Source organism: Carassius gibelio, chromosome B8 (genome assembly GCF_023724105.1).
Source record: "Carassius gibelio isolate Cgi1373 ecotype wild population from Czech Republic chromosome B8, carGib1.2-hapl.c, whole genome shotgun sequence".
Lineage (NCBI taxonomy): Eukaryota > Metazoa > Chordata > Actinopteri > Cypriniformes > Cyprinidae > Carassius > Carassius gibelio.
Genome location: NC_068403.1, coordinates 8,749,163 through 8,772,234, shown reverse-complemented (window position 1 = coordinate 8,772,234; position 23,072 = coordinate 8,749,163). Strand labels below are relative to the sequence as shown.

The 23,072-nt window shown below is 39.1% G+C and overlaps 2 protein-coding genes across 2 annotated transcripts in view; one reads left to right on the top strand and one right to left on the bottom strand.

Moving 5' to 3' along the window:
• Nucleotides 1-20,427, top strand: part of agbl4 (AGBL carboxypeptidase 4) — a 285,604-nt gene extending 265,177 nt beyond the window's left edge. The window contains exons 8-9 of the mRNA XM_052564307.1: nucleotides 17,867-17,956; nucleotides 20,270-20,427. Of these exons, the coding sequence (XP_052420267.1) occupies nucleotides 17,867-17,956; nucleotides 20,270-20,427 (248 nt within the window). The remainder of the gene's footprint in view (nucleotides 1-17,866; nucleotides 17,957-20,269) is intronic.
• Nucleotides 20,428-21,780: 1,353 nt separating this feature from the next.
• dnttip2 (deoxynucleotidyltransferase, terminal, interacting protein 2) overlaps nucleotides 21,781-23,072 on the bottom strand; it is a 9,380-nt gene continuing 8,088 nt past the window's right edge. Inside the window, exon 6 of the mRNA XM_052564306.1 lies at nucleotides 21,781-21,838. Coding sequence (XP_052420266.1) covers nucleotides 21,781-21,838 — 58 coding nt within the window. The remainder of the gene's footprint in view (nucleotides 21,839-23,072) is intronic.

Sequence of the window (23,072 nt, the reverse complement as noted above, 5' to 3'; positions counted from 1 at the left end):
AAAGCGCGAAGCGCAAGTAAGTTTGTGGGCGGGTCTCGGCGCTGTTGCTATTTTCCCGGCGGGATAAATGGCTCTTGCGCCCGGCGCAAATCTAAAATGGGTTGGTCTGAAGTAGCTTCATTATTCATAGGTGTGGTTTGGGCGTAACGTGAAATAAACCAATCGGAGCGTCATCCAACATTCCCTTTAAAAGCAGGTGCGCAAGTTCCATTATGGATTGCTATTATTATGGCGTATTTACCAGGCGCACGCCAGGAGCGGTTCACAGCCGAGGAGACTGATGTTCTTGTAAGAGCAGTGAAAGACAGAGAAGTTGTGTTGTATGGGGATGGGAGAAACCCACCCAAAATAGCGTCGGTTAAACAGGTGTGGGAGGAAATAGCCACAATTGTTTCATCGATTTTTTTTTTTTCCTGGTTCATGACGGACAAACAAATTTGTCAGATGTCCTTATATACATATATGTCTTGCCACTATCGGGCAAACAGGTCTGATCCTTAATTACTACAATTAGCCTGAATAATTTGTAAGCAAGATTTCACAATGATTTCCGTCATCTCATGTGTTAATATTTTTTTAGTGTAACAATTTATGATTTGCAAAAATAACTGTTGCATCTGTGTAGATTACATGAGCAAAGTATATGCGCGTTGTGCACGCTATACATTATGGTCAAGCTTGCGCCCTTAAAATAGCATAATGAACAACGCGCAACGCGCCACTGACTTTAGACTAGGTTTTTTCTGGTCAGTGGCGCAATTGTTTAATGGAACAACAAAATAGCACCAGGGATTGTTTGCGCCGGAACACGCCTCCTTTTTTGCGCTGAACCGCCCAGGGAGCGCAAGTTCATTCGCTAGTTTAGCGACGTGCTTCTGTGGAGGGAAAAGCGCGCTTTGCGCGGGTGCAAAATAGGAATGACACATGCGTCGGTGTACAAAGTCAATTGCGCTGGGTGCAAGATAGGGCCCCAAGTGTGAAAACCGCTTAAGAGTGAGAGTTTGATGTTCTTGTAAAAAAAGAAGAAAAAAAACAGGCACTGGTTTCTTCATAGGAGTGTATGGTTGTTGTGATTATATTACACTTTGCAGTGTTTTGCACTTTCACAGTGAAGTCCAGCATGCTTGATCTCATGCATGTAGGGTAACAGCAGTGTTTTGTAGTAAACTGTATGTGAATTGCTAGGAAGTGAGAGCGGATTAAAACCCTACAATCCCTTTACAATCCCAATTACTCCTACAGCTGCCCCTTTATGGAGATGGCACTGTTCAGGGATAACTAACATATCTGCATCTCTAAATATGTGTGTGTGTGTGTGTGTGTGTGTGTGTGTGTGTGTGTACTGGAATAGATACAGCAATTACTTATGTCCACACAGATTTGTTTTGCAGTACATAAGATCTTTTTACAGCTTGTTAAGAAATATCACCCCTGATAATAGAGAGACACAGCAGAGGTTTGTTTGGGTAATGGTCAACTGTTTTCAACACTGATAATATATACCACAGAAAACATTGAAGTACTATGATGCATTCATTGGAAGTTTCAGTGAAGTTCTACAAATCAAAACTATGCTCTTTAAACGGCTCAGTTTGATCTCCCATGCAGACGATAGCTGCAGTGCGTGTGGCAGTCAGAGGACTTTCTGCCTGCTGATTGGTGGAAAGCTGTTGAGCAGAGCAGTCATGGATCAGAGCAGGTCAGAATGATGTGTCCCAGTGGATGACTGGCGTAAGACAAGGAGTCAGGGGGCTCTGGGGCTTCTTTTCTGTCTTGATCTCTCTCTCTCCCTCCTTGGCTGTCGCTGTCCCTCTCTCTAGACTGACAGTAAAGGTCAGGGCCTCCTCATCCTGTCTGTCTCGCTCTACCTCTCCTTCTTCCTCAGTCTGCTGACAGGTCTTCCTGTGGGAACCCGTCCGGGCTCATCTCACTGACACACGAGGATAATAATTAACATTTCATTAGTATTTTGCACCGGTTCATAACATGGCCTGTGCTCTCATCCCGAATGTTGTCAAGCTAAGCTCAGACTCAGAACTCCCTCTGCCATTCTGCGGGACAGAACATGTCCGGCGAGACCCCCTGGAGTGTTTACCGACTTGAGTCTCCAAACATTTTTTATTTGTTCAGTCTGAGTGCCTCAGATAATTACAAATTTTCCACTGAATGTACTGTAAGTCATTTGCATGTAATCCCATCTCTGTCCCCCTCTTCTGTAAAATACCTGCTCCGTCCCACCGCTTACCTCTGAGACTCGGTCTCCTCGGAATGCTCATGAACAGATACTTTAGCAAATTCCGAGAGAGCAAAGTGGGGTATGGATTAGATGAGACGGCAGGCAACAGAGCCGTAAGTAGAGCGTGTCTGCTCCGCTGCTGATTATATTAAACACTAAGACATTGGGGGTTTTAATAATACATTATCCTATCTGATGCTCCCTCTATGCAACCAGAAGCCTGCCTTTCCCACATTCTCTGTGGACTGTGGTCCCTGGAAACTCTCAATAGGAGGAGGGGGAGTCGCAAACTCATATAGCACTATTTATTGAGAAGAAGATGAAGTCACTCGCTGTTTGTTATAGCGAAGGACCTCAATTAAGTTCTATGGCGAGATCAGACTCAAAAGGCCATGTAATCCTGCACCACATGCTTTTGCTCCGTGCTAACCATCAAAGCTTTCCTTTAGACCGAACGAGTGGAAGCGGTAATTATAAATCGAGAGTTTGCACTTATGAAGTATGCAGTGTTCTCTTATGAAGTGCCAGAGGGGAGCATGTTCCCTTTTTGTTTAAGAGTTTTCTTGGATATTTTTAGCCAGGGAACGATGTGATTTTGAGGCATGAGAAAGGGGCAATCAGTATCCTGCCCACACCCGCTATAGCCCCCCAACTGGTGCCCCTGCTGTGCTCTGTCCTGTCCTGGTTTGCTTTCTGCTGTCCTCGGTTTTGTGATGGAGGAGTTTGGGGGCTATGGGTCACACCTACAGCACTAAAGTACTTCTAGTTCTCTAGCTGAGATCTAATGGCTTTAGTGTGGTGGCACTACGCGTATAGAGTTATTGCACACCGCACACTCGCACACCTACTGACAGTTACCAGAACATACTCAATCACACACCCACATTTAGAGGCAGACGCGTGAAGCTGGAAAATTTACGCTTCACTGCACTAACATGCGCCAGTCACCTATTCACTTTGTTTTCAATTACATTTTCTAGTGTTTTAAGAGTTCTTGAGTGGGAAACACACACATGTGTGCTGTGTAAGTATTTACTCTACACTGAATTTCATTTGGCAGCGTCTTTGTGCAAATATAAGGCTGGCACGCGTAAGACGGGTAGAGTCAAAGAACGGCTGTTCCCTCAGCGACTTCTTTTTTTCATCCTCCCTGTCTGTCCAAGCGCTTTCTGTCTTTCTTCCTTCTGTAATCTGCATAAAAAAGTCAGCGATTATCGGTTGAGGGTTTTTTCTGTTCCCTTTAGAGACTGAAAGTTACTGAACAGATAGCTGATCTTTCTGAAGTCCTGTTTGTTCTTCAGGTTTGCCCCCACTACAAACATCTCTCTGATCAAAGTATTATGAAAGGACTTACCACTTCAAACGTAGGCCCTTTCCGCCCCATTCCGCCCGACCTGCCAATCGCTATGGCAACGCTGTAATCACTAAATCCACGCCCTCCTTCCCTGCCTGCCATCTCAGGTAACCGAGGGAATGAGAGTCTGATGATGATTCCCGTTTTATTGGTTCAACCCTTTTTCATTCCAGGGAAGTTGTGTAATAGTACATGGTAAAATATTCAGAGGGTTTTACCTGAATTAACATTCATCTTTCTCAATTAAATGCTGTGTTCAGAATTTTACAGAATGATTCAACTAGGACATATTTGGTACTAAATGTACTGTATATGTATTAGTGCATGTTGCTTTTGAAGCACTGCTTCACAAAGCTTCGAAACCTGTGCTTGTTTCAAACCAGTGGAACGGAGTGCATATCAAGCCAAAGTCACGTGCTTTCCATAAACAAGACTTCGTTACATCATAATTGTTTCAAAACCTGTCAAAAATTCTGTGGTTTGCTATTGGGGGGTGATGTCTGTGAACTCGTAAATCGCGCGAGTTCATTGAGATCGCCCCCCAGTGGTGCACTACTGAAACAGCATCTATGTTGTGTTTAGTTTTAACCTGATCTTAGGTCAGTTTTATAATTTTTGTAGACATTTCTAATAAGACGTTTGTGTCATTAAAAGGAAGAGTAGTAGTCAATTGTCTGTTATTTGACCTGTTTAAGACAAGTTCTTCACAAAACAAGCCTTTCAAATTAATAATAATAATAACAATTAAAAACACATTAAAGAGACACTTCATATTTGTTGGCATTTGATTATTTCAATTGCATTTAATGTATAATAGTTTCAATAAAACAGTGGGTTTGTAAAAGCAATTTTTGCATGTTTTGACCAGCAAGTGTCACCTACGTGTGTGGTGTTTCGAACTTTTCAATTAAAAAAGCAATTCAAAAAGGTTAGTTTCTCCCATCACTAATATGTATAGTTTATGGTAAAGTTTTAACAAGTACATACCCATACATAACCATATCCCCTGACCACTGATAAAGGTGCAATATGAAATATTGATGCAGCTAGTCTTTGAAATGGCTTGTGCAGTCCAAATATTGGAGAGTGGTTCTTAGTTATAAAGCTACTTATATGGATGCCGAGACATTTTAGGTCGGGTAGAATCTGCTAGCTTTGACCCAGTGTGTTTGAAAGCTTCCGTGGCTGCAATACAATGTGTTTTCCTTCAACAATTGAAATACTACTGGGTAGATTTGCATTTGGCGGAATCATACAGACCAAAACAAACAGACATTCTGACATGGAACACGCATTTAACAGCAAAATTACTAGCTGTAGCATTGTTTTTCAGAGAATCAAGTAATTAAACTTACAATGTTTCCTTAATATCTGAAAACATTAGAGTATTTTTATGCTTTAGCACAGTCAAAAAATTACATACAGCACCTTTAATATATGAGACAACCATGATGTACATAAAATAATTGTGATTCTGGTGCTTCTGTTCATTGTTAATTCACTTGATTGAATACACCATATGTGTACTATGTAAAACTTGTGAAGGTACAGCAACTGCCAGCCAAATACTCTTAATTCACAATTATTATTATTTTATATACAGTGTTACAAATCTAATCCACTGGTGAGGAATGCGCTCTGTTATTAACAAACAAACGGCAACTTGAATGCTAGCTGAATGCTAGTTTTAGTTTACTGCGTTGTCATAGCAAACTGGCTGTAATATGCAAAAGTACATTCTCACAAAATGGCAGCCCACTGTGTGTTGCTCCATATGGAATTTTATTGTCCTTAATGCATATTCATGTGAATGAGTGAGTGAGCAGCCAAGTCTTTTGAGAAAAAGAACGATGGGCTAATAGCATCTTCCCTGTGGGAGATGAACAACTCTTAAAGCAAAATCCCAACTGTGCAATTATCCCAATGTGCGGGCGGACCTAAGACATTACCATTCTATCGACTCTTATTCTTATTAGAAGCTCATTTAAGTGAAATCTGTGTTGTAAGAACATAGGGAAAAGGAAACGAATGCACACATTCATATATTGATTTTAATTTTTTTTATATATATATACTCAGCACATTAAAGAAACTGTAAGATTTGTATTTTTACAAGTACTAACAAATTCATGGCAAGTTTGCAGTGTGCTTAAATTTAGTCAAAGAAGAGAAGGAAATGCAATCTTGAGTTTTGATGCATTGACTTTTGTGGATTTTATTTAGCTTTTTAGCCATTCATCATAATTACTACATGCCCCAGTTTTTTTTCCCCACTTTTGCCCTGAAAATGAATTCATCTTCTATTTTTACCCCGTCTGGTTGTGAGGACCGTGGTTGGGGTTGAACTTGCTGCCATGGCCTTTACAGTGGCACATTTGTACTGCCGCAGATGGCATTTCAGACATTTGCCTTGTTGTAGACTGCTGTTTGAGGTTAGAATAAATGCTGAGGATGCAGCGAGAGCACATTTATGCATATATATTTTCAGACTAAGCTGTTAAATATTCTGTGAGATAAGAGCAGATGTTACCAGTACAAATATTCTTGTGTTAATACCACACAGGCGCATTATTCAGAAATGCATATAGCTGTCTTGAATATTCATATTGGCAGAGGAATGCACAAAACATCTCATTTCAATAAAAGATATATTCAAGATACCAGTTTACTCTGCCCATCTTAAACCCCCGGAATACCATACACACTTGAAAAATCGCTCTTCGTGTAAACATATTCGGTGAGATGTAGAGCTTTCTCCTTCAGGGCCCATCTTTTGTAGAACAGCTTCAAACTCTCTGCTCGTTTTGAAGCCTTTAGGTTTAAAGAGTATCTGCTCAGACGAGGAATTCAGCAAACTCCTCAGAGAGAAAAACACACCTCATAAGAGCTCTTTCCTTCCCCACTCTGTTTCCCTCAGAAGAAAGTCCCACAACAGACATACCAATAAAATGCGAGCATGTTTCATGTGCTGTTGGGAAAAGCGGCTCCTTGGGCTAAAGAGAAACCCAGAGTGAGAGAAGGAAATGTTGTGTAATTGTGACCCGGTCCGGCGCGGTCAACAGTCAACTCTATCAATCACCTCCCGGGCTAAATGTGACACAAGGGCTGAAATTGGACCCTCTTTCAACAAGCAAATCCCCCTCAATTAAGTGACATTTCATTAATCTGTATCAAAGTCAGACTAAATGCATCCCACACAACTGTGGCTGCAGTAAGCCCTGGAGGCCGTTATTAAATTTGCTTGTATCATTGTAAAGGAAATGGCAAACGTATTCGACTTAAAGGGCACCTGGCATCTGTCTCTTTAAAACCAAACTCAGCTAAATTAAAAGTGCACAGTTGGACATGCTAAGCACAAACTGTGTCTGTGCCCTTTACAACCACTCTTGATCAATTCTTAATATGTCTAGCCTAACATTTTCCTCTCCCTTTAAGTAAATACTTTCTGCCCTTTAAATTGAGAACTAAACATGTCATATGAACCAGAACATGTTGCTGTTTTTGGGTATGTTTGCTCAGTATGTTGCTTTTATACAACAGTTCGATAAGCAAGAAGTTAAAATGGAATGTTTGAATAAATGTGTTGGGTCAGTATATCAGTTGCTGCATAAGTAATGCATACTTTCCTACTATGTAGTAGACAAAAAAAACTGTTAAAACAGCATTATGTCTGAATTTACATTGTTTTTAAAACAGTAAGCGGAAGATTTTGGTGTGTGCTTTCAGTGGATATTTTACTATCCCATGAAGTGATGCTACTGACACTAGTTGGTCGCGATAATGACGACATGGCAAATATAGTAAGTAAGGATTATTTGTATGCAAAACACATACTACATAGAACACACTTGTGGCAAAGGAATTACTTATTAAAAAGAAGTACCTACTAAGTGTGCAGTTTTAGAATTTCGGACGCAGCCAGTGTTTTTGAGCGAATCGTCTGAGTGAATGATACAATGACTCACTTAAAGTGCAGCACGTTGTATTCATTTTTAAATAAATTCGTTTTTGAACAAATCATTTAAATTAATGATTTAAATCACTCACTCATAAAGTCACTTGTCAGCAACTACTAGAATAATGATTGCTCTGACATTGAAAATTCAGTAACACTTTAGAATACGGTCCAATTCTCACTAACTATAAACTATGAATAAGCAGCAAATTAGAAGTTAATAGAGGCAAAAATCATAGTTAATGGTTAGTTAATTGTGAGAATTGGACCTTTAAATAAAGTGTGACCGAAAATTCCCTAAGAAAAAAAGCTGAGATTTTACCTTAGAATAGACTGGCAAGTCCAGATGAAGCATGCACATTTGTATTTATTAGAAAAGAGTAAGTAGGGCAAGTTTTGATTTCACGTCTTGAATAGCAGCATAATGTTATTCATTTACATTAAGGGTTTGCAGTCAGAGCTGGAGTGGGCTGGACAATTGCAGGTTTGAAGTGGTAATGTATGTAGGTGAAAATGACAGCAATTAAAACAATGGTTTAACACTCCTGGAGTGTGTTATTTATCTGTATAATGTGCTTTGCTGATCTGCAGTAATAGAGAGAGTGTACAGAAGTGCTAATATGATTTTTCTTTAAGTAAAGGGAGGGAATGAAGCATCAAGAAACATCTGGGTTCTTTTTTTTTTTCAGTTTAAGTCCTTGAGATCCTTTTGATTTATTCATGAAAGCTTTTATGTTAGGGTTAGGAGCAGACTTATAAGATGCAGTGGGTTTACTTATAGTAGTACATTTGTAAATTACTAAACATGTATTTAATTGAATGACTCCATTATTATTATTATTATAACATCAATAAATTCCAAAATAATTTTCAAAAAAAATAATTCTATGTAGAAGAAACAATGTCAATTGAATGTCCCCAGTGTGACATTTGTGTGTTTATTTGTTCTTTCCTATCAAAGTCCTGTCTTGTTCTGATCACTGACGTCTGAGAAATGACCACGTTGAGTTTGTGCTTCATCCACAAGTGCTCCCTCTCTCCTGATTAGTGTGGAGAGAGATCTGAAAGACCTTCTTCTCTCACTGCTTAATCAATAAACCACTGACAACCCAGTGAGTGAGACAGCAGAGAAGAGAGAGAGAGAGAGAGAGAGAGAGCTCTCAAGAAAATAGTTTGCCATCCACAATTGCCGCCCCCGGCTAAAAGCGAGGCCTGTGTGTGAATATATTTTTAGAGAGTATAAGATTGAGATTGACAGAGATGGTGAGGCTGTAAATTGAGTGTCAGGGATCTCACTATGTAGTGAGAAGAGGAAAGAAAAAAGAAGGAATAAGAGCAAAAAAAAAAAAAAAAATCATGAGAGAAATTAAACCTCGGAGCTGTAGCCACGTAATAAAGTTGGGCGCAGAGAGAGGTTTCCCGTCTGGACTTTGTTGCTTTCAGAAATTATTTAGAACTCTATGGGGGGCAGGAAACTAATAACCTATATTAAAAAAGCCGTCTTTCTTTCAACTGCGCTTACAGACCGAGCTTTTTCGGGAGTGGGTGAACTGTGTAAAATTACTTGCTTCTTCCCAGCCGGAGATGTGTTTCAGTACAATTGTATCGAGCCTGACATGATCCAAGTGACCTTTCGAGATTGCAGGGGTTTGTTATTGCATGCACAAGGTTAGATATGTACTACATAGTCTCAGACGGGACGCCCACAGACCACCCACAGTCCGTTCACTAACCGTCTGGTGCATATATTGTCTGAAATCACTAGCTAAAAAAAAAACACCAGTGCAGAGAGAATATAATAGCAAAATACTCTGAGAGTGTCCTGCAATACGTATTCAGCAGCACCGCAAGACCACTAATACATCCACAATATCAAACTGATGGCAAGTCCAGTATAGGTTGTTTACAGAATGACTCTTATGTAGTCTGATCTTTTTTTTAAGTGAATCAAGCGCATAACCTGTGAGACTTATGACAATATGTAAAATAAATCTAAAAATAAATGCATCACAATTGTTACCACATTTTTTGTTCTGTGTTAATATAGTAATAATAAACTGTGACTTTTAATAGTAATATTTTATACTATATACATTTATATTTCATTATTTTTTTTAAGTACTAAAATAATCATTCTTGAAATCATTAAGGAAATGGAATCATTGAGTAATTTGCATCGGAATTTTACAATTATTTTTGATTCCCATCGTTGTAATTTTTAAAGCAGACTTTACGGTGACTAAGTGGGCATTTCGTCTAGTAAACTAAAGTAATGACCAGACTTCAGGTTAGTGTAGTCAAAAATTTAGACTGTTTTAACACGTTAGAGGAAGTGATGCAGTTTGAATATTGTCAGTGTTATACCTTCATTCCTTCTCTCTCTTGCAGCAGGTATGATGTACCTCAGCCTTTAAAAGGTTCTTGAATCTCATGCTAGGTTTACCTTTGTGGTTGCTCAATGCTTGTTTCGATCTAAGCCTGTTTCCACGGCAGCACCGGACTTGTTTCCAGGGTAGCAGCGGTTGGCTGTCAAGTGGCGAGCGGTTCCCCCCACACGCCCTTCTAGCCCCCACTGTCACATATGGAGGGGGTGGCACAGCTAGGGGCATATCCCAAAGAAATCACCACTGCTTTTTTCTTCTTGTTTGTAACTCGTTCTTTCAAGCAAGGCAGCAATAAAGTTCAGTCGTGCATTCTTCAGAAAAAACCTATTATTGCCTCTCTCTGATTCCCTGTCGTTTAAAGCACAGACATGCATCTCTTATATCTTTTCTCTCCACCTTTTTTTCTGTTTTGAAGGGACGAGGCAGGAGTTGGGGAGAGTGGAGGGAGACTATGACCAATGCTGCCAAATCGAGGGCAAGCAATTTGGCAAAAGGGCTTTAAGCATGACAGATTTCTCTCTCTCTGTCTGTCTGTCTCTCTCTTTCTCTCTTGTTATTCTCCTTAATGTCAAGAGGCAGCTTGCTGTTTGCTGTTTTCTTTCTTCTTTCTTTTTTTCAAGTCACAATTTCACATGGTCTGTCATCTGTGAAAGCTCATATGTTAAAAGGACAGAAAGATGGTATTGGATTTGTCAGTTGACGCCAAAGGACGCTTTTTTAGCCACATTCATAAAGCCACTTTCTGTGCATATAATTTAGTTCCATATATAGATACGACAAAACAAATTTAGACACTTGAGCTTTGCGTAAATTATATGAATTTTAAATGCATTAGATAGAATATCAAACCTAAATGTTAAACTACTTTTAGCTAACCCAGTGTGTTTTCATGCATGTTTAAAACAGGTTTGAATTAAAAGAATGCAAAATTACTTTGAATTTCAATGTGAAAATAATATAGATTTTTATATTCAAAAAATATTAAAGAACAGAAAACTGAAGGTTTGCTTTACAGATAAAGGTAATGATAGACAAATAGATAATCAGACAGACAGACCCTAACACTTAAGGACAGAGATGAATTCTCACTATAGTTGCTTATTAGCATGCATATTATTAACATATTGGCTGTTTATTAGTACTTGAAAAAACACATATTCTGCATTATCGTATTCTACATCCCTAATATTCCCAAATGCCTAAACCTCAACAACTACCTTACTAATTAATAAATAGCAAAAAAAGTGGTTAATGGTACGTTAATGGCAAGAGTTGGACCTTAAAATCAAGTGTGAATGAAATGAGTATTAATTATTGTATTTATTTCCACCTCATGCCATTCAAACTTCAAATTCAAACTTTCCCAAATTTATACTCAAGAACTTATAGGGAATTCTTCTGCACTGAATTTGGACAACCATGTCACTGATTGTTCACCTTAACAGCAAAATGTCCCCTTTCTCTTCATTTTGAGTACTATATAACCTATAAAACCTGGTTTATTTCAATGCATTATTTCAATGTTTAATTCATACATTTTAGAGTGTTCAATATTTTTTCTTTCCTCCGTTTGAATGACTTTTGCTTGACACTTCCTCCACTTCTCTCAACCTCTATTGTCATGAAATTGTCGAGAACAGAGATCTCTCCATTTCACGGCGATGAGTGTGAGCGAGAGAGGGTATTCTTGATTGTGCAAAATCGATCTCTAATCACCCCGCGCTCAGTGCTTTTATCCCTCCGGACCATCCAAGAGGCTTAAGAGGGTTCAGAATTGTATTTACATGCTGAGTTTTGCTCTCTGCTGAGTCTTTGCTCTCTCTTCAGCTCGGTCTGATACCAGTGTCATAACATGCCATTGTAATCCTCTGGAGTGACTCGCTTCTTACAGTGCGATGTGGGAACCAAAATCTCTCCGGCCCTTGATTGCTCACTTCAGCTTCCACTTACAGGCTGAGATCTGACTTAGGATCATGTATAGCAGGTTGTTGACTCGGGCAAGCACTTTCTCTTCCCTTTCTCCTCCGGTCTGACCTCTGTTATCCCCTCGACTTTGACTCAGACACGGTCCTTTCACAGTCCGGCTTTGTGGCAGCCCCGATCTGGCCCACTGCTGGCGATAAATGCGATGTAAAAGAATGAGATGGATGTATTCAAAGGGCTTCTTTCAGAGATGCAGCGTTTGAATAGAATCAGATCTCAGATTGAAGAGCTAGTCTGATGTTTTGAGGTGAGAGAGTAACATTGAGGAGCCCTGGGGTGAAAAATGGTTTATGACCTTGTGGCTGAAGAAATTCCACAAGGAGACGCGGCGCGTACTGCCTGTTCTGCTTCCACCTGACCTGTACACAGGCAGGAATCCACAGGCGTAAAGCTCTATTTCTCTTAAAGCCCTGTCCTTGAAGAATAAAGTGAGCTGGGAGTGAGAGAAAGAGGGAGGTTGATGACTGTTCGGCTTCAGCACCCTGTACAGCAGCCTGCGCCCTGTATAAATTTAACACTACTGACAATTTACAGCTAGTCCGTGTCGGCTGATATGACGCACACACGCGCGAGCGTGTCATTCCACTGCTGCTGCAAACTGATGCTAATGCACTCCAGCGTGAAGGTGCCGGGTGCCGTTCAGAATAACTGAATGCTTTTGGAGAACCCCTCCTGGGGTGGAGGTTGGAGGGCACAAAACAAGATTGGTACTAGTGTGCTATATCATTTTAATAGTAATGAATGTTTATTTTTATGTATTTTTTCAAATACTAAGTATGTATTATACTGTAGAAAGTATGAAGTCCATATTGTTTTTGTAAACTGTAAACATATCCAAAAAGCATCATTTTACCATAGCACCATCATGTCCAGAAAACTATGGTAGTACAAAGGTACAACATGATAGAAATTGTATTAAACTAGATAACATTTTCACTGGTGTTTTCAGACTTTCAGACCCCACTGTACATTTCTGCATAGTAATGGTATAGAATAGTAATGCTAATAATAATAGAGGGCAAGTGGTTATTGAGCAGTAGATCTGGACTCGGCGTCGTCTGACCCAACAGAAAGGACACAGCAGAAATAAATGCAGCCTGTCATGTTTGAGTCATCTATCTCAGGCCGGCGTGATGAAACTTACTCGGCTCGTCTTGAACAGAGCGAAGCTGCCATTTCTGCTGAATTTGATCTGCTCGGGTTCCAGCTCTCTTAAAGATCCCGAGTAATTGTGTTACGTCAGGGCCCTTTTCATGTCTTATCAGCTTGCATTAAAAGTGGCACGTCGACCGCAGGAGAAAAGCCAAACTGCACAATCTGCATAACCTTCAAAATCCATTAGATTTTTCACTTTTTGTCAAAGACACTTCTCTTCTTTTGACGCCATTTACATATTTATCGCACCTGATCACAGTACACTCGTGTTGAATTTTTTATTTCCTTGCATCAAGCGGTAACGTGGGGGACTTGTGCTCTCAGGTGAGAAATATGCTGAGGTGGTTGTCTCAACCAAGGTTGTCAACATACAATTTCTCCCCCGTCTCGCTCTCGTTTTCCCCTCCGCCTTTCATTCCTTTTCTAATGGAAGTGGGGAGCAGTAGAAGGAGCCGAACGGGGTTGTTGACCTTTCGTATGATTTGGAGTGGTGGGATCTTCTTTGAGATGAGGGATTCCCATCGCTACCAGGCCAGAAGCACCATTAAAGGAGATATAGAGCGGGCCTGTGGAGTCCTTTTAAAAGAGTCAGCCCATTACTCGTGCTTTATGGTCTAATTGGGAGCATGTCTCGCCTATAGGAGAGAGCGCTTGTTTATGTCCCACCAGGTCCTTATAGGTAAACGGGAGAGGTGAGGTTATGAAATCGGTCAAGGTAACGTTCATACATTAAGGCATCAGGATGCCTGACGGATGTCAAAGGAAAACAGAGTATAAGAAAAGCACTGATGCAGCGAAACAGGCGGGGAAGAAAACTTAGCCGATTGCTAAAGCACATTTGTCTTGTTTCGTAAGAGTTTTTTCTGCCTTTTCTGCAGGGTTGGAGGGGGCGAATTGAACGCCTGTTGTTGATCTTTAGCACCACCTGCAGGTGAAGGGACTCCAAGTCCGACATGTGTTGTGTTTTGAGAGCAAGAGAAATGAAAAGAAAGAGAGCTCACGCAGCAGTTCTCAACATAAAGATAAACGTTTGCTCTCTGCTAAGCTGCGGGCCCTCTGGAAAACGCTGATAAAAACACTGACGCAAATGAACATTAAAAATACATCTTACAGAGTATTAATTCGGAAAGGAACCGTATGGAATGGCTGCAAGTGACTCGTAATGAATGTTTCAGGGCTGTTCGCTTTAATGGGAAGGGAGGTCTTTAGGCACGACGCAACGTAAACACAAGACTCACCCCATCTGTCCCGCACGTCTAAGTGTAGCGGTTGCCTCCAGGCTGCTGCATTGTTTTACATCCGCTGGCTTGTTTGCGGCGGGTTGGGCCCGAGGTGGGATTTATAACTGATGGAGCCGCACACCCGGTGCCTGCTGAAACGCAAGCGCTCACATTTCCAGCAAACGCCCGAGCCTTTCCACCGAGACTTCTGAATGGCAAAGCCATCCATCTCTGTGAAGGACAGAGAGGGGAGAGAGGCGGCGAGAGAAATTTTCCTGTAAAATTCGACAAATGTTTTATGATTGCAGCCCATGCCGAAGTGTTTTCAGGCCCCCAGGAAGCAGATTAGAATATATATGGGTGAACGTGGCATAGCGGCAATCAGCATTTCCTGCAGCTCAGCACAAACCCAGATGAGATCAATAAGATATTAGGCTTGTGTACATAGCAATGAGCTCAACAATCACCGGAGTCGTTTAGGACACAGCGAGAGAGGCCGTGATATATTATTGACCGGATATACAAGACAAGGAAGTCTCATGAGAGGGCGGTGTATGTGTGTGTGTGTGTGTGCATCCATGTGGTAACAGTTGCTTTACATGACAGATAATCATCTGTTCACTGCAGTGGGGTTTTCTGCTACACCATATGCAGTGACTATGATCCAAAGAATGGAAATTACCCTTACAAAAATGTACTATGGAGACCATCCACCAGCATTGTTGCAGCTATAAACAAATAGTTCTGTATAATAATACTACTGTAATATCAACATATATTTGCATATTAAATTAGTTTATGATAATACTCTAAAATATTATTTAAAATATTACATATGAATGTACTATGTAATATTGCATACAAATATTTGGTATATGGACCAGTTCTCATTATTATTAATTGTGTTAATAGTGAGAATAAGACCTTAAAAGTGTGATCATGATGGTAAATATTTGTAGTAGTAGTATAATTAGTAATAGTAGCATATGAAATATAATTGTAACAATATTTTGGGGCAAATCAAGATGAAAAGAGTTTAGAGAAAGATGATGAATAAGAAATAATTATTGTCCAAACAGAAAAAAAAGCATTAATAATAATTACTTTCATTCAGCTTAGTACAAACTAAATATTTTCCAGATACACTTTTGACATTTTACAGATAATAACATTTTAAAAATTTATTATTTCGACATTTTTAACAGTATAGAGTGGGTCTTATTTGATAATATTAAGTCACCTTTTGTATTTTAGGAAGGGGTCCTTTGTAATCATGTTTTGGGGTCTTTGTGGCATCAAAAAGTGGTGTGCAGAGATATTATGTAATACTGTATCAACCTGGAACACAGTCAGAATTCAGGACTGGAACAATCTAGTGTTTCTTTTTATGATGAAAGCGGTGGTAAATTTACCACATTTTTCTTGTAGTAGCAATAGCTGTACTTTTGCAGAAGCTGTTGTTACCACAGTATATTTTTATAAATCCAATCCCTCTTACTACTAGTAAAAGCCAGCTTTGAGACGACAGGCTTCCTTGAACTGCTTTAAGAGCCAAACTGCCACAATGATCTCAGGTACAGTTCTAATCATTTCCCTTCAGCCTTCGCAATCCTTTACAGACTTAAAGACGGCCCCGCAGGAGCCCAAGTCACCATAGACATAATGTATTAGGCCATGCTCGTCTTTACAGCTAGTGATGGATGGATATAATATTCAAGGAGCCTGCTGAATAATGCATTTGGATATTTTAATGTTTCATTCGTGGTCAAGTCTGGAAATGAGGAGGATATCTTTGAGGATTGACCTGTGTTCTGCTATTCCTCAGACTGCTGAGGCATCAGCACACATGTGCGCTTGTGCCTTATTAATTTGGATATTCCTCTGACTTAAACACGCACGGAAGACAGTGCATGTTCATTTTTCCTCTTGATGCATTACTTCTGCATTGAATATAATCAACCATATTAGTTCAAAGACCAATTTAGCATTTTTGTCATCAGTGTCTGTCCTTTAAAACCTCTATGTATTTTATCTATGTGCCTGCTAATAGAAAGTGATAACAGTGGCCTTATATACTGCAAGTGTGTGTATGTGTGTGTGTGTGTGTGTGCTTGTGCTTCTATCTCCCTACAGGTGTAAATTCTTGGTCATTATGTGATTTTCTTGCTAGAAAAAGTTCTTTCTGGCTAACCTGTTTGGACAACCCACGGCACAAACCGATAAGAGGAAACAGTGAAGGCCGAACCAATTCCCCATCGTGCACATTCCTGTAGCATCCAGCTTTAAGGAACGGAGTGCTCTGAGACTAAAATGTGCTCGCTTCTCTGCCTTGAAGAGCATCAGACTTAAAGAGAAGCTTTTGTTGGCAGTCCTTTCGCATTCGTCCAGCCTTTCTTTTCATTAACTTGAATGGTATTCCCATTCCATTCCCAACTGGAATCGCTCACAGAGAGGGACTGATCTGATTTACGCAGCATTAAATTCCTCCCTGTATCATTTGGAGATTGTAAAAGAGGAGAAGAGGACGTAATATCTGGAAACAGATCTAGGAGTTATTATTGCACCCATGATGAAGTGCCTAACATAGAATTCATTTAAAAACACAGTAACCTTAAAATCCTATCTACCAAAAACTAAGAAAGGGCTATAACCTTTATAAGGTTCATTGAAATGAATGTTTCAGTTCAAATTGAAAAGGGGCAAAAAAGTAGCTTTTAATATATTCCCTAAAGGGTTTTCAGGTTTTTGTAAACCAAAACAGTTTAGTTTTGCATGATGGTTTTATCTCTGACCCTTTGAATTAAACGGGCTATTTGCTATAACTTTCTATATATAAATGACCTCTATTATGATTGGCCAGCTACAAACTGGTAGATTTCTTACTGTCTTTAATAACTTTTAATGGCTGTTTCTGAATGACCCATTTTTGCTGCTTAATTTGCATAAATGGTCTGAGTGGATGGATAATAAATTCCAGCTTTTAGTAAATACTGAGTACATATTGTCTTAAATAATTGTGAATTAGTGGTACATGCTAAGGAAAGCATCTTTAGTACTGTAATTCATCCCGCAGTGTTTTTATGTGCTTCAAATGAAGACGCTTATTGAAAAGATATATATATATATATATATATATATATATATATATATATATATATATATATATATATATATATAATCAAATAAACGTACATTGAAAGAGGTCTAGAACATTAGACCTCATCATAGAGACTTTAGGGTGGGCGCTTTTATTACTTAATATTAAACTTGTGTAGTTAAAGCCTTAATTGAAAAGATGTAGGCACTTGAGGATCCATATACATTAACCAGCTACAAGATGTTTTTCTCCTGCTCCTTGCGATCAGTAGCTCATTGTGTTTTGTCCTCCTGTGGAGTCTTCATTAGCTCTGACATTTCCTATCACTCCTGTCCTGTCATACTAGGTTTCCTGCCGCATGTCTGAGGTCTGAAACTCCAGGGTCCAGACATATGGCTCCTGACCACACATACACTGTCCTGCCGAGACCCCTACCTGCTGAGACTAACCTTTCTGCGTTTGTGTGTGTGTGTGTGTTTCAGCCTGTCTGAACCCAGAGCGAGAAAAGAGGGTGGTGTTTCTCACAGCCCGGGTTCACCCTGGAGAATCACCTGCTTCCTTCATCTGTCACGGTAAGACCTTGCCTCGTCTCAACACTCAAACATACACAGCACGATGATGTCCTGAGATTCTGTAATCGGCTGAAATACAAAACACTGACCAACGATGGCCTCGGTGGGCCTTTACAGTTCATCAGAACGTTTTTCTTTTTGTACTTTAAGTTGGGTGCATGGCTCCGCTGTGAGCGAAGGTCAACGGATGAACAGAAAAACAGGATGTCAGGGAGTGTATGGAAGATTACAGGAAGTGTCAGCTCACCTTCTCTGCATCACTCCTAAATCTGTTTAAAGCCGGCGATGCAAAGACCTTACCTGTCACGGAGCACAACACTTGCTGACACAACAGTCTGACAAAGTGCCCAGATTTCAAAGGCAATACCATCAATAACATCAATTCTATAGAAAAAGTCTGCTTTCACTCTGCCTTACAATACAGAGACATAGCTTTCCTGAAAGTGTCCTTGACAAATAATGATACAATGCAGTCTCTTCACAGGTGGATTATGTTAGAGGTTTCCAAAGCTTAATGTAAAATCATTAATTGCTATCTTTGTTCTCCTAAAATGTGGGTCTTCAATCTACAGGGAGTATGATGCGGTATTGAAGGGGATCTGCTAGTTTTTGTTTCAGTTGTAATTGAATCTCAAACTGAAATGTAAAAATACAATAGCAATTAAATATCATCAAAGCTTAAGCAACACTCTGGAAACCACATGGTAAGGAGTTTTCCTCATAACCACTCATAATTTATTTATTTTATTATTTTTTATTATTATTATTATATATATATATATATATATATATATATATATATATATATATTTTTTTCCATTTAATTACATTTTTATTTATTATGCAATTATTATTCCTATAATTCTCCAGCTGAGATTTCAGTAGACATTAATCCAGTTTTCATGTTACATGATCCTCCTGAAATCATTCTGATATTCTAATTTGGTGTTTAAACATTTATTATTATTCACTTTTGAACTGCTTAATATTTTCCCCCCAAAACAATTATATATATATTTTTCAGGATTCTTTAATGAATAGAAAAACATAAATTATTTAAAATAGACATCTTTTGTAATATTATAAATGTTGTTACTGTTACTCCTTTAATCCATCCATGCTAAATAATTAATAAATAAATAAATATAAAAATTACTGGCTCAAAACCTTTGAGCAGTAGTGCACATAAATTTTTTCCCCCTGTGTATATAATAGTAATGTCTAAAATGAAAAATATATTTACAATGTGCCATGCACAGGTTATTTTAGGGCCCTTGAGCTGAAAAAGTTTTTAAGACCCCTATCTTAAAATATTTCTGGGAAGTGCTGTGGGTTCGCATTAGATGTGGGCCCTTGGCAACCATGGTGACACTGAGGATCACTCACATTTTCTAAAATGTTAAAATGAAAATTAATTGTTTTTTCATTTACCAATATTTTATTCTATTGTTTTTAGATGTACATTAAATAATTGTGTATATATCTCCATGACTTCAACCTTCTGTCATCCTGCATTATAATTTGCAACTGAAAACAAAACAGTTAGTCTGTACCTTCTGTGTGCATCCATATAATTTATGACCGTGGTTCATCTCAGCCCAAATCTTCATGCAGCTAATTATTGAGTTCGGCCTTGTTGTAATACTGAAAAAGGGCTTTTACAATTAACTGAAGTTCGGTCAGTACGAAGCTTCAAAGTCACCTGCCCTGCCACCTAAATAACACACACACATGCAGATATGCATGAATAAATATAGGAACTTCAAGCAATTAGGTAGCATAGCAGTGTGGCCTGCCTCTGTGCCACATTGACTCAATTAGAGAGCTTGTTATGCCTCCATTAGCACTAATGAGCAGGACAGAGTGGGTGAGAGGTTGAGGAAGATGGGGGAATGAGATGGGGTCTGCCCTCTCTCACACACACACTCCTGCTCTCTCTTTCTATGCTTCTTGTTTACCTGTCAATTATTCGCTCTCAGTACAGGGCAAATGGAAGGACAACTGGTGACCGCCACTATCGACATGCCTCACTCCCTTCCATTCTCTCCGTCTGGCCTCTGTCTGTGTCTCTTTCTCATTTTGTTGCTGTAATGAGTATGATCTTTGTTTCTCAAATCTCTCTCTTTCATCTTGTTGTCTGGTCTATTTCATTCGTATTGACTGGAGATGTGTGACTCTGATATCCTTCGCTGATGTTTTAATGCCATTTGCTGTCCAATTAAAGTTGTGTCTTTTTATACTCAATTTGATATGATGAACGTCTTTTGCGTGTCGTGCATTATACTTTATTGCGTGTATTCGTCTTTCCTGCAGGTGTCATCGACTTTCTGGTCAGCCAGCATCCCATCGCTCAGGTCCTGCGTGATCATGTGACCTTTAAGATTGTTCCCATGCTCAACCCTGACGGCGTTTACCTGGGAAACTACAGGTCAGCTGAAATGAACAATCACGCACATAATATAACATTTTAAACTGTATTATATTTACATAGTTTTTTTATTGCAACGGGCATATATTAGTTTCCAGTTTCACACAGTAATTTGAATATAATTTTATTTATATTATTAGATATATAAATGTTATTTATTTATTTATCGCATTTTATTTAATGTCATCATTGAGATTATATGAAACAGTAAGATTTCATCCATTTTTTTTATTTTAATCTACTTTTATTTAGCAAGGATGCAATTCAAAGGTGTCAGTAAAAACCTTGTTACAAAAAAAACTTACAAAAAACCTTTAAATAAATGCTGTTCTTTTTAAACTTTATATTCATCAAGGAAAATATAAAGCAGCACAGCTGTTTTTAACAATAATGATAATAATAATACATTTCTCCTAATCATCAGTTCAGCATATTAGAAGGATTGTAATGCTGAAGTAATAACATGCATTAACATGCATTAAAAAGAAAGCATTTATCTAAATTCATAATAATATTTTACAATATCCCTGTTCCTACTGAATTTGTTATCAAATAAATACAGCCTTGGTGAGTATAAGAAATCTATTTCCAAAACACAAAAATCTTACAGAATATAAACTTTAGAATAATATATAATAATATTCATGTTAACGTTAATTATTATTATTATTATTATTATTATTATTATTATTATTATTATTATTATTATGTCATAATACTCAAAGTCCCTTATCTGTCAGTATTTTATGACACATTGTACACAAGTGAAGTGAAAGTCTACAAAAGTGAATTGTAATACAACTGTGTGTGTGTGTGTGTGTGTGTGTGTGTGTGTGTGTGTGTGTGTGTGTGTGTGTGTGTGTGTGTGTGTGTGTGTGTGTGCGCGCAGTGGCCTCTCTACACTAGGGCTGCAGTTGGTCATGCATGGCAGGTGTTATCTTCTCTCCTAATCCCGCTATTGGCTTTTATATAATGGTGGTGATCATTCTGAATACATCAGAGGCGCGCTGTGTTTTCCCATAGGCCCGCAGAAACTGCGTCAGTGGCTGCCACCTTGTGACAGCTCTCATGAACTGCAGAGCTGCAGAGGTGGATCAATGGTTCAATGGTGGTGACAGAGCTGACATACGACATACGCCACCACTGACCCTTAAAGGTGCCCTCGACAGCAACTTTAACTGAGGCTGCCTCAACGAGAGCCATTGAGGTCCATAATTAGAGATCAGATCCATCTCTCTCTCTCCCTCTGTGCTGAATCAGTAGTTTTTTGGTCGAGAGAGAGAAAGCAGATGCAGGAGGGGACATGGGATCAATCCTTGCTGACTGGGGATTAGTGTTGTTCTGAGAGCTGCAGCATTGACTACAGGTTCAGCTCAAAGTCACAGTCACAAGAGTCTCAGCTGGATGGCAGCAGGGACTTAGGCATCTGTCCATTGCCCACATCAGTCCACTGCCTCAGGGAAAGGAAAATAACAAACAGAGACCTGTACATGTCCAATGGTGTGGAAGAAGAAAATTCTTAATATTGCTCAAAACACCAGGCACCACTTTCTGTCTGTAAATGTAGAGCTGTGTGGTTGTCTTTAGTGTGTCACAATTGCTTTTAAAGGAGTTGTTCACCCAAAAATGAAAATCTGCTGAAACTGTACTCATCCTTAGGCCATCAACGATGTGGATGAGTTAGTTTGTTCATCAGATTTGGAGAAATTTAGTATTGCATCACTTGATCCCCATTGGATCCTCTGCAGTGAATGGGTGCTGTCAGAATTAGAGTTCAAACAGCCGATAAAAACATCACAATAATGGATTGTGGATTTGCATTTTGTCCAGAAGTAGTAGTTTAAGGTTAAAATTCCTGATGTATTTTTTTTTTCTTACAAACACGTACAGTAGCTTTTTATTTCATAAGACGTTAACTGTTTATCTGTACTTGTGTGGATTATTGTGATGCTTTAATCAGCTGTTTGAACTCTCATTCTGATGGTACCCATTCACTGTAGATGATCCTCTTGGTAAGAAAATTACTTAATTTTTCCAAATCTGTTCCAATTGCACAAACAAGATCTTCCTTTAAATTATGTTCATTGAAGTATCACATATACATTATTATAGTATAGCCACAATTAAACTCTTTAAACGTTTAAATCTGAATTAAATTGAGTAATATGTAATTTAAGTATGTGAGCCCACCAGAAACTCTAATGAATGTAAATGTTTGAATGTTTTGATGTTTATGACAGATTCCACATCGTTCATCCTCACAGCGATTTGATGTTTTTCATCTCTTATTGGCATAATGTTGAGTGTGGCACAACTTTACGATGCGTACACCTCTCCGCTGTCAATCCCACAATGCCCTGCATTGTTCATCTCTCTTGCACACTCCACACAAGTGGATATGTACTGTGTGTGATTTTTCTGCAGTTCTGACCACAGAATGTGTGTGGATTTCCCTTTGAGCTCATCTGTGATGTTCAAACCCAATGGTAAATGACATGAAAGACTGTGTTCTCACAGCCCTGCCCACATGGAATCTCACTGTTCCAAAGTTTTCTCATAGTTACATATTCACTGTGATATTATCATTTTGCACAGTATTTTGCTTTTTGCCAAGTTGTAGGAGTCATGGCCTAGTGGTTACAGAGCATGACTCCTAACCCTAAGGTTGTGGGTTTGAGTCTCGGGCTG